This window comes from Gobio gobio, assembly GCF_949357685.1.
Source record: "Gobio gobio genome assembly, chromosome: 15".
Taxonomy (NCBI): Eukaryota; Metazoa; Chordata; class Actinopteri; order Cypriniformes; family Gobionidae; genus Gobio; species Gobio gobio.
Genome location: NC_137108.1, coordinates 21,206,172 through 21,218,985, shown reverse-complemented (window position 1 = coordinate 21,218,985; position 12,814 = coordinate 21,206,172). Strand labels below are relative to the sequence as shown.

At 39.1% G+C, this 12,814-nt stretch overlaps 1 protein-coding gene across 3 annotated transcripts in view; it reads right to left on the bottom strand.

Moving 5' to 3' along the window:
* Positions 1-12,814, bottom strand: part of fhod3b (formin homology 2 domain containing 3b) — a 250,841-nt gene that overhangs the window by 46,705 nt on the left and 191,322 nt on the right. For 2 of the 3 annotated variants that reach the window (XM_079837560.1, XM_079837561.1), the window contains exons 10-12: positions 11,138-11,379; positions 5,213-5,281; positions 2,946-2,993 (exon numbers count right to left, since the gene is read on the bottom strand). In XM_079837560.1, the coding sequence (XP_079693686.1) occupies positions 2,946-2,993; positions 5,213-5,281; positions 11,138-11,379 (359 nt within the window). The remainder of the gene's footprint in view (positions 1-2,945; positions 2,994-5,212; positions 5,282-11,137; positions 11,380-12,814) is intronic. The other variant, XM_079837562.1, reaches the window with a different exon arrangement.

Sequence of the window (12,814 nt, the reverse complement as noted above, 5' to 3'; positions counted from 1 at the left end):
CACACACACACACACACACACACACACACACACACACACACACACACACACACACACACACACACACACACACACACACACACACACACACACACACACACACACACACACACACACACACACACACACACACACACACACACACACACACACACACACACACACACACACACACACAAACATGTGCTCTTCTAAATCCAGACTTTACATGAGTAGGTGACAAAATAAAAACTTCTCGCCAAATAAAGCAGCTTGCCAGTTCAGATCGCTGGCTGGAGATGTACGCGACATGACCTTGTATTGGGAGATATGATTTAAGACGTGGGGGATCATTTCTCTGCACAATCCACCATCTTCATTAAAAGAGGTCAGTGACACGCTGTCATTCGCTCCTTACACTTGCCTCTATGTTTGAATCTGCTGTGATTCATTACACACATTATCGGAGTAAGAACCGAGAGCTGGGAATGAATCCTGGCTTAATACCAATGGGAAAAACAGACACTGTTCTAAAATTCAAAGTGTTCCAGCACCTGAACACATAAAGAGTCAAACACACTTTAAAGTATTGTGAATTGTTTTAGCATTGCCAAATAAAATCCTGTTCTGTAGAATTTCAACCAGAGTAAGTAAACCCATTCTAAGTGTCTGGGTTGATGTGATACATTATGGGCCCTATTCTAACAATCTAAGCGCATGGTTTAAAGCGCACGGCAAGTGCACGTAGGGCATGTCCAAATCCACTTTAACAGTTTAACAATGGGAAAAATGGTTGGCGCGCCAGGCGCATGGTCTAAACGGGTTGTTCCTATTCTCTTAATGAATAATGGGTGTGTTTTTGGCGTAACGTGCAATAAACCAATCAGAATCTCATCTCCCATTCCCTTTAAAAGCCAGTTGTGCTTGCACTATGGCGGATTTGCTATTCACATGGTGGAATTTGCGAGCAGAAAAACGAAACACTTCTCCAGAGAGGAATCCTTTTATTTTTTAAAACTGCATATCCCTGTGTGTGTAATAAGCAGATTGTATGCACGTTGTCTTTAATTAACAGAAAATCTTTTGCGCCATTGACTTTAGACCAGGTTTCAGATTATCAATGCCGCAGTCGTTTTCAGTTGCCTCAAAATAGCAAAATGGCAACAATTCGTCTGAACACACCTCGTTTTTAAACCAGCACACCCATGGACACACAAATGGGCGCAAATGCATTTGCTATTTAAACAACGTGGCACAGGATGTGAAAATGATAACTGCGTCGGGCTGAAATTAACAAAAAATACTTGCGTCACGCCTGACGCCGCATTGCGCCGGGTGTATGATTGGGCCCAATGTCTTTGTGATGGAGAATAAATTAAATTAAATGCATTTTATATTTTGGTGATGTCTTCATTTCAGAATATGGACAATTGTTTAAAACTTTTAAAATATAGCAATTTTAAAAACTTTTTAATAGGGTACACCTTTAGCCTTTTAAAACTACTTTTTGTACACACCAAAGGATTTTTCACACTTGCGCGTAACTCCGGTTATTGTCGTTCTAAACACCGTTTAAAGCAGGGGTGAAAAACTCAGCTCCTGGAGGGCTACAGTCCTGTACAGAGTTTTCAACCCTGCTCCAACACACATAGGCTGCATCCGAAATCTTAAAACTGCTGCCTTCGGAAGATGCATTTCAAGGTAGGAAAGCATCAAGGCATGTCCGGATCCAATGTTAGATTCACTTCTCTTGAGATACCTTTATCTGATCAATTTTTGAAGGCAACATAGATGTATCCTTCACTGCCTTTGATATCCCACAATCCTGTGCATTCCACTCCGTGACAGTTATAAGCTAAAAAAATAGATGGCATCTGAAAGCTGTGTTTGGTGGTCAGTTTGTGTATAAATGTAAGTTTCTGACCCACGTTCTCCACTTTTGATGTCATTCCAGAAGTTTTCAACAAAGATCTCTCTATTTTGCTGTAGATCATTAAACCATTACACTGCCTCAGAAGTCTGTACGAAATCAGTTTTGTGGGGTGTCTTCATGCACAAACACTGCTTCCAAAGTCATTGCCTGTTAGGGCAGCGAGGCAACAAGTCAGCTGCCTAAGTTTTCAGACGCAGCTCTACCTGCAGTTTTCAAATAAGTCTGAAGGAGCTGAAAGTGCATTTAATTAAGGTTGAAGCTAAACTTTGCAGGGCTGTGGCCCTCCGGGAACTGAGTTTGACATCCTATGGCTTAAAGGAACGTTTCACACTTGTAATTTAGAGGCGGGTTAGCACTGCTTTTTACCCGGGGTATGACACCCTGGTCTGTAAACCCGCATTGCGGTGCCAAACGTGTACAATATGAAACGATACAGTGTTAGAATTACAGCTAGAATCTTAGCAATCAACAGCCAATCGCGTGCCTCATTTTCACATGTTTTGGACAGTCACAGAAACACAGCACGTTGTATAAACAGTATGTTTCAGTGTCTGAGGGGAAAAATGTCAATTGGACAATTGGAGTTAAGATGAAACCATTTTGTTCCTTTCTTTATAGTCTGAAAAATCCATTCAGGATAAAATTTGATAGTACATTCAGCAAAATATTATTATGAGGATGTGCAATGCTACAGCCTTTTTGTTAACATATTGTGTGGAGCGTTAGCCCAATCAGTGTACAGTGTAAAACGCCAGTGTATGAATACCCAGGATTAATTGTTAACCCGGGGAAAGCATGAGCAGTGGGACACGTGCAGCAAGATAACCCAATATTCTGTTTAGAATGACCCAGGGTTAACTATTCCAAGTGAAAAAAAAAAGCCCTCAAGAGATGAACAAGTAAAGATGGGATAAAGAGCTTATGAAAAGGCATAAGCCAGACTTGTACCAACATGAGCGCCACAACCTTTTCCTTTGTTGTCCTTTCCTACCAGAGCTCACAAACTTGATTTGTTTCCAAATGGTTCCCTTACCTTCCACAAGAACTGCATGATGTGTTAGAGTACCTAACATCTGACAGACTGCACGGAAGAGACAGAACATGAAAAGAAATGAGTAATCGACACATAAATTACAGAAAGATTAGACTGAAAGCTGTGACAGAAACAGAGGACAGAGGGACAAGTGCAGTCGAAAGACAAGTACAGTGACAATACAGACAGAATGTGAATCAAAGCAGTCTTTATTTATTTTTTGCATGTAAAAAAACCCTACTTTTTAAAGGTCATCAATGGAGAAAGATGCTTTTTGCCAAATGGTGGTTACAACACCTACCAGCAGGGGCAAGCTGGACCACACTAACCAGTCAAATCTTGCTTGCTTGCTATTGCTAGTCGTTTGAGTCATCAATAGTTTCCCAGTTTTCCCAGAAGGGAAGATTTTAATGTCATGTTGACTTTATAAGTGTATTGTGCCCTTGGCATAAGACTGCTGTGTAATTAAGTTATTACAGCATTAATTATATTAAAGCTTCATATTGAAGAGTCACGTTTGCATAGTCTCAGCAAAAACAAACAAAAAAGAGCTGTCTTTGATCCACTTTATAATCCAGATGGGCTCCTCAAGCTGCCACAGCCTTAATGTCAGGCAAACATGCACATGACAACGCAAAGCATTTTCAGCTTCATTCTCATGAAATGTGGACCCTACAGGCACTGTCCAGGTTGAATTACAATTGGCCTTTTATAAGTGACTTAATTTACAGGCTTCTCTTGGCTTTGTAGTGGTACAATGCCTCAATGAAAGGCAGATGAGTTGTAAATGTCAGAAAAAGTTAGCATCCTTTAGGGAGTGTCTTGCACTACAGTGGCTGGTTCAAGGGAAAAAAGAGACTAGTTTATAAATGAGGAAGTCTTTTTACATTCCATCAAATACTAAGGAATGAACATAAAAACCCATAGAGTATAAAGATTTATCAAGCTATGATCATACTAGTATACATTTCTCCTTTTATTGGTCTGAGGATTTGATATATAAGACAGGTTAAGCCACAATATTGCACATGACCACTAGACAGCAAGTGCAGCACTTTTTTGTGAGGGTGCAATTTTTGGAGGATACAGGACATTTTACTGTGTTCTCTTGGAAGCAGATACAAAGGGATAGGGTGATGTTCCACTAGGTGAGGGTCTGACTCTTTTCAGAAGATAGGCTTGATGGAACAGGCAAAACAATAAACCCTCGCCATTCACAGGAGATCCAGAGATCAAGCGAATCCCATGTCACACTTCCTTCCTATTAGAGCATGAAAGTTCCACAAATACTGTGGTCATAGTGTTTGTAAGTCTTGAATCAATGAAAACAGACATGGGTTTCCTACGTTTATCTCTTAGGGATCTCATAGCCTTACTTATGTGGGAGTGAAAGTCATTCTTTGAATCAGACATGCAGCTCTGAATGGCTCTATTCCAAACTTTATTGTCAATATAGGCAGCTCCCTTTCAAGACAGCAACAAAACTTGACTTTAAATGCTATAAATAGGCCCTGATTTTTTTACTGTCTACTGGAACAGCTTTTGTGTCAGGAATGGTCATACGATCCCCAACTACGCTGTCTTTGTAGGCAATTCACTAGGGTTTGGAACAGAGCCCATCTGTACATGCATGGCAACTTGTTCTGTGAGTGGCGAGAATCTACTGTGGCTATCTGCACTACCTGCAGTGCTTGTCTGGGTCTCGACCCTGCAGAGTGCCCCCAGGAACCTTGTCCGAATCCACCGGGCAAGCAGGATGAAGTGTGGAAGAGAGCAGAGGGAGGACAGGGGACAGGGGGTCTTCGCTTGGGGAGGTGGAGGCTGAGGAGGTAACAGAGGAACCCCGGGACGGGAGGGCCCCCAAGGACCTGACCGAAGCCCAAGAAGACAGTCTGGGGGATATCGGGGGGCCAAAATCAGGGGTGAAAGGAGGGGAAGACACTGGGGCCTTGCGTATAACCTTAATCCCAGACCTGTCCCGGAGGTTTTCCTCATTGTCTGTTTCAACGGCATTGGGAATGAAGTTGACCATGCACTTTAAAGGCAAACACAAGCTAGAAGCTTCCTCTACTGTTGATGCCATCCAGCTACGAACAACAGAATAACAGCAGAAGTTTGAGTAAATGATGGGGAACACCATGATATGTTGGGAGACATTTATGTTAGTCAAGTCAGGGAAGAGATAGCATCAGAAAATGGATAAGGATCTACAGTCAGGTTTCTAGCTCTAAGACTCTACACCCTGTGATCCTATACTGCTGAAATACCTTTCGGATGCCTGTCTAGAGAACTCTGCTTTCTGAAGCTCCTCATCCTTCTCCTCCTCTTCCTCCTCTCTGTAGCGAAAAGGAGGCATTGAGGGTTGTAAGGAGGGATGAGCAAAGGAAAGAAAAGGCAAGGCAGAAATGAAAGGAGAGGACAAGAACAAGAACCTTCACCACATGCTCTGACGGTAGACGAAATGACACACAACCCAAAACATATCGACAAAGTCATACTATGTAACTTGGTTAAACTTTTCTGGTATTGCAAAAGGACAATGTCACATCTACACAACAAGGAGGATACAAACCATTGTGAATGATGTTGCCTTCACATGCTATCAGAATGATTGTAAATATGAGTTACAGAAAATTCAGAATCATTTAAAAGCTGATTATTTAGATAGAATGGTGAATTTATACAATAGTGCGGGAAATGTTTAAGGTCACCAGCGAATGGGATGCTACACTTTATTCAAAATCCGTTAGATATTGACTAAATATATTCTTTACATTTTGGCTTTAATAAGCCAATATCCCCAGGAAATATGCAAGAATGAATCAGCCATCGTACATGATTCCTATTCTTTCCGACAACAAAGCAATTGAAAACGACAAACTTGTAATTATGACTTCAGAAGTGGGAAATTTACGAAAGCACATGAAAGCAGCAAACATATACAGACAGCGCAACCAGTGTAGTCCGACTCCTGAATTAATGACTCTTACAACCAGTCCAGTCCAGTCCAATTCCTGAAAAAATTGACTCTAATGTGTCAGTTCTTTTTAATGAATCAAACATGTATAACTTATGCCGCAATCAAACTAGATTCAAAATTTCTACGGACACAGTAACATAATATGATGTCACACTCAGAGTCGTTTACTACCTATCTACTCCACTTTACTGCAATTCTGCAGTACCTGCGAACGGTACCCGAGTCTGCTTAAAAAGGATGGTCTGGTGTTCGGTTCATGTGAACTCCGGTACGGTTCGCTGCTGATGTGAACGCAATCGTACTAAATTGCGGAAGTGAACCGCTATTAATGACTTGATAAAAATGTGTGTTTGTGTGTGTTTCACTAATTTTCCTGGTGAGCGTGACTGACATACAGCAAGCAGAGCGCTGAATATCTCATTTCTGTTTGTCTTCAGCGTTCTTTAGAGCATTTGCAGTACATTCGTGGCAGATAGACGCAAGTGCCATTACATACTGAAGCTTTGGAAAAACAAAAATATAAACGTGAGGTGAGCAACGCTATGCATTTTGCCGCCTTCACGCTCGCTCTCGTTACTAAGCAACCCGGTAAACAGCTGCTGCTTTGATGACGCAAACACACCCCGGTACAGACCCAAATAATATAATATCAATACAGTCCAGCAGGGGCAGGGGGAGGGGGGAGCAATCGAAACCAAGTGTGAAAGCACCCTTAAAGTTTGTGTTCTTTTAATATAGCTAAGAGGTCATGATGTGACATATCACTCTTTTATTGGTCACATCATGTCTTTGGCCTTGTTTACAACTGGTATTAAGATGCGCTTTGGTCGATCGGATCACAAATAGACGACGGAGACATAAGCGTTTACACCTGGTGTTTTAATCCGTCTCTTTTGTCCACATTCAACCACTTCTGTCCTGATTTCTTCGAGGGGAGGGTCTATGGGTGGGTAAATATATGTTTTTTTTTTTAGATCTTTCGATCTAATGGACAATACGCTGGCACAATTTACATATGAATGCAACCGGAGACGACGGAAAAACATACAGAAAGCATCAGCTTTCGTTTCTGCTCTGACAGAAATCAGGAATGGTGCTTGGTACCTTTTTTGTTTTCACACAAAACTTGGGTCTCCAGCCAACAACATTTTAAATCCTGTCTGGCTAGTGTGCTTCCCATTATGTTTACACATTAGGTCAGAGGCGGAGAGTAGGCTGTTTTTGTGGCTGTTCGAACACATTACACACACTACGAAATACGAAAGCACTACGAAAGCAATCCGGTCAAATGCGTTTTCGACTACCTCTATAAGTTGCCGAAAGTGGTAAAGCTCAAAATGTTTTAGACTCCGTTTACACCTATATTTAGCGTCGTCCACTTGTGATCTGATCGACCAAAAGGTATCTTAATACAAAGTGTAAACGGCCTTTTATGTGATAAAAATTCACAGGTGAGATTCACCAAACGTGAACTTTTGTACTCAAGTGAAAATCTTATAAGGTTGAATTTCCTTCCACATGTGTATGCATGGAAGTCAAAGGAACGAAAAGTGAAGTTTGGTTGAAGCTGTGTTTTGTCAGTAAAATTTATTATCAAAGGAAATATGTTATCATTCTTTTTGTTTAGCATTGTTGTTTAAGGGCGTTTTCACACCTGAAAGTCCGCACCAAGGTGCAAAGAATGTGATTGCTCCCGCGATTATTGTCTGCTATAGACTATTTGCTTCTTATTTATTAAATCCAGGCAATTATCTGATTAAACATTGATCAAAATTAAAGGGGCTATATGCGTTTTTCTGAAATTTAAACTCGCGACTGACACCTGTGGCCAAAAAACAGAACTGCTCTCATTTTCTGCTCGCTCTCGCAGCGGTGGTGACGTCACATCCGCAGACAGCGCGGGAAAAGACGACCCGCCAGAAAATAGGAAAAATAGGATACAGGCTTGTAGGTGCACCCACTGTGAGTGGACAAGGTGTCAGTATGCTCATCAGGAGATGTTTGAGTCATAAACGGTAAAATAAAAAGGCTATTGTTACGTTTATTTTGGGGAAAAAGTTGCATATAGCCCCTTTAAGATACAATTTATACAAAACGAAATTCACATTAAAGAAAGGCTTTCTAAGCAAAATCATACAAAATTTCTTTCAAAATCATTTGTGACCTTCTGTCTTCTGACATATTGCGCATCTTTTCACTTTTCATAATCAATGTAGCCTAGATGAAATTTAAAAATAACATTAAAATATTTAAACATAAACAGGAACTTCCTGCAAATGGTCTGAAAGTATGAACCATACAGAAAATGCTTTCACACTAGAAACGAACCGAACCTTTGTTCAGTTTGATCCGGACCGAGACTACCTATTTTCGTCGGACCAAATTTTGTCATTTTGGTCCGGACCGTGGTACGGGGGAGGTTTCACACCTGTAATTTTGATTCGGACCGAACTGAAAAGTCCGAAAATCCGGAACCAAACAAGGTAGGTGTGAAAGGGCCCTAATACATAGTTAAGGCCAACTACTGGATTGAATTAATACCGACACTATAAAGACTATGAAAAGTCAATAAAAAGTGTATAATCAAACCTTTTGAAAGAATTTCATTGAATATTTCAAAATATTTATTCCCCAAGTACTAAGAAAAATGTTTCTGGAACTATTATGGAGCCATAGTTTTTAAGAGGAATCTGAACCAGAAACGTTAAATTTGTTCCAATTCCCATCCCTACCTATTGTCAGATCAGACCAATAACCGGTCATGACCCACCAGTTGAGACCCACTGAGTTACACAGTTAATTCAGCAAAGGATTAAGACCTTTAGGAGGAAGAGGAGAAGTCCTGTGCCTCGCTGCTCTAGGGTCTCTCTCTCTTTCCGTCTCCCAGTAGACTGGTATTTATTACTAATATGGAAAACACCACACTTCAAAGGTCCTTCTAATTTCCTGTGGTGGGTTAGCTAACAGACATCAGGATCAGATGACTGACTGAGATGAATTCAACTATCTGTCAACCAAACCGCTCTAAGAAAAATAACCCATGAAGCCCATCACTAACAGCACATCCTGTCATCAATAATCAAAAGCACAAGCTCAACAAAAGGAGGAGAGTGATGTGAGATATGAAGAGAATGTGACAGGAGTATTGCTGAGCCTCAGACATATTCTTGCAGGTACAGAGTGACTTTCAGATGGGCACAAGTATTTAACGTATTATAATGTAAAAATATAATATGTTTAATGATTTTTACTGATGCTGGTTGCTGATAACTGTGTGATGACAGATATTATAAATCAATTATATATTCTTTAATACAAATTCAAAAGATACATTTTACATAGTACAATCAGACATCAAAATGTTTTAACAAAATCTAATTTTCACACGATTTGAATCAGTATTTCGGTCTTGTTTTCCATTAAAAACATGTAAGCATTCTTAAAACAAGATACATTTAATACAGAAGATAATCTCTTATTTTCTTAGCCCATTGGTGAATAGTAATTAAGATCATTTTTATAATATATACACAATAAATATATACAAAAGTTTGGGGTCAGTAAGATGTTTTAAATGTTTTGTTTTTTTCAAAGTAGCCTCACCAAGGCTGCATTTATTCCAAAAAATATTTGTTCAAAAATACGGTAAAAACAACATAGCGAAATATTTTTGCAATTTAAAATAATAATAGTTTTCTATTTGAATATGTTTTAAAATGTAATTTATTTCAGTGATTTCCAGCAGCCATAACGCAAGTCTTTAGTCAAATGATCCTTCAAAAATCATTCTAATATGCTTATTTGGTGCTCAAGAAACATTTCATATTATTTTGCACATTGTGTTCATATTATTAATGTTGAAAACAGTTATTTCATATTTTTGAGGAAATCATGATCAACTTTTTTTTTTCAGAATTCTTTTATTCTTTTTATACGAAATAAAAATGTATACGAAATATAAATATTTTTGTAACATAAATGTCTTTCCTGCCACTTTTAATCAATTTAATGAATCCTTGCAGAATAAAAGTATAAAGTATTAAAGTAATATAAAAGTATTTCTTTCCATAAATAAATTAATAACCCCAAACTTTGAATTAATTATATTATATTTATATATTTTTTTCTCATTTTTATGAAATATTCATCTTATTTTTTCTTTATGAACTATATCTAATGATCTAATTGATGCTTAAAAATATATTTATTGAAATGAAAAAACATATATATATATTTTGTATTTCTACTTTGTTTCTCACAGTGAGCTTAAATTAATCGAATGGGACAGGCAATTCCACGCACTGGCGAGTAGATTTTCCGGGGTGCTGTAGTTCAATATCACCTCTAGTAAGATTCGCTCAGAGACACAGAATGCCTCCAGACTTTTCAACATTCCACTACCACAGAGCGGCTGAGCTGGCCATACTATCACTCTCTACTGCCTTACGTGAACTTACTCTGTCCCTCCAAACAACTGACTCGCTGGATGAGAGAAAAACCATATGAAGCTTTTTCGATGGCTGATATACTACTGTGGATATCTCTGCGTTCCCCTTTGTCCCTTGAAACATTCATAGGATATGGATTAAGTTGTATGATTATAGTTTACAACAAAATATACAAGGACAAGATTGAGTACCTCATGCTGTGCTACATCCCTGAGAAGTATGCATGGCTCGTACCTCCATATTTCAGTAACTTCCTATTTCCCCTCAGCCTCACAGGTTCCCAACGCCTCCCTTGTGTGTGTATGATTAATATGAATGCCTGTGCACTAGCAAGCGCTCTCCTTCTCTCCCTCGGAGCATTATTAAATTCTCCATCTTCTTTTGGGGCTTAAAAACTCTCGTGTCAAAAGTAACATGATAGAACACCCAATATAAAACTGCTTCCTGTTCTTTAAAAATCGGTACATCCTGAACTACACATAGGTTTATGGCTGAAAATGAACACATGTGATCAGGGGAGGGTAAAAAAAATGGCTTAGTGTAGGATTTTCACTTTTTCATAGAACACTTAAGACAACAATTGAAATTGTCATATCATTGTTTTCCAGTTCAAATACATTACAAAATTTGTTAGGTGTTTTAAATGAAAGTCCACTTTAAAGGATTAAAGGTTTAAATTATTCTTTCATTTGTTTTTAACACTGCAGAAATACAGAATATAATTTCAAAAGTCAACTTCTCACTCTGTCTTTCTCTCTTCTCACCTTTCACTGATATCTTCAATCCTCTGGCTATTAAAGGGCAGGATGTTGGGTGTGTGGCTGTGGCAGGGGGAAGTTGGGGCAGAAGTGTGGCCTTTCCCATTTTGGAGCGAGTGTCTTCGGCTGCGTCGTCGTTCCAAACCCCGCCTCTCAGGTGTGGCCCCCACGCTGGCCCGACGCCGACTTTTATGTCCAGATGGAGAAGGCTGAGCCTCATCATCGCCATCTTCATGACGAAGGATTGACTATGGATATATATGAATAAAACATATTCGACTAACAGAAAATTGCAAATGTTGCATTAAAGCATGACAGCTAAGGTTAAATCAAGGTCTACCTACAGACCAAATCTGTGGCACAAAAAAATGCATGAAAATTGTTCATTATACTTTTCAGTTTTTGTGTGAAAAACAGTTAAAATATTGCATAGTTTCTAGTTCTGGGAGTCGATTCAATAATGAACTAGATTAATCGCAATAATCACTGTTAAAAACACGTATGTTTTTATACGTTTTAAATTTCATAATGTAAAAATTTCACATTTAATCTCCAAATTAATGTAGAAAAAACATAAAAACAGTATATTTAAAATATTTGTTTAATGGCATCTTTTCATGAATGAAGGCCAGTATCACTGATACTAATTTAGAGATGTTCCGATAACCTTTTCCCCTTCCTGATACCGATTCCGATACCTGGGTGCGTGTCTATACAGCTGTATATACTACTAGCCCTGTATGAATTGCTAGAATTATTTTATGATGTGCTTCAGACTTATCCCTTAATAAAACATGAACAAATACATACAGTTAACTACTGTATTTATTACAGTATTTTAATTATCTGACATGCATTTGACAGTAATATTATTTATTTTTCTTAAGCGAAAAAGAACTTCAAATGCTTAATATATTGTCAATTTATTCACGTTAAACTGAACTTTTATTTCGATGGGTTGCCGTGAAGATTTTTTGAGTGTCTGTGTTCATGATATGACAGTTTTCTCAAATAAAACGGTAAATTCTAATGAAGTGACATTTTATGCGTTCGTGTCTTCATATAGTGACACACGGCAGAGACTACAAAGACAGCGAGCGAGTGTCACGCCATGTGTGTGTGTGTGTGCGCGCGCGCCACAGAGACGTAGAATTTGCAGGAGTAATATTTAAATAGTATTTTGCAGTTTAATATTCACAGACACTAGTATATATTCGGCTACAGTCTGGAGCCCTGCGCTTAGATTAACACGGAAGCGACTGAACACAGCTGCAGGTACCGAGTAAATGGGAGTCTGTAACTTACTACCGGTACTTCAGAAATGCTGGTATCATCACATTTTTAACATTTCAGTACCAACTTGGTACTGAAGTACCCGTACTTGTGACATCCCTAGTCGCCGTTTTACTGTCTGGCTGGTCCAGTCTGAAATACTGCTAAACAGCGGACATACTGCTAACACATTTTCATTTCTTCTTCGCTGCTCTAAACAGGGGTTGCTTGTGGCAACACAGCACAACTTCCTGTGTTTGCAATCGATTCTGAGCAGCGAAGAAAAACCGCGCAGTGGTTAGGCAAAGCTTGCGGTCATAACTAGATCTTGTTTAAGAAAATGGTATCGGATCGGTACATGGGTTCAAGTACTCGCCGATACCGATGCCAGAATTTGTTGTGGTATCTGTG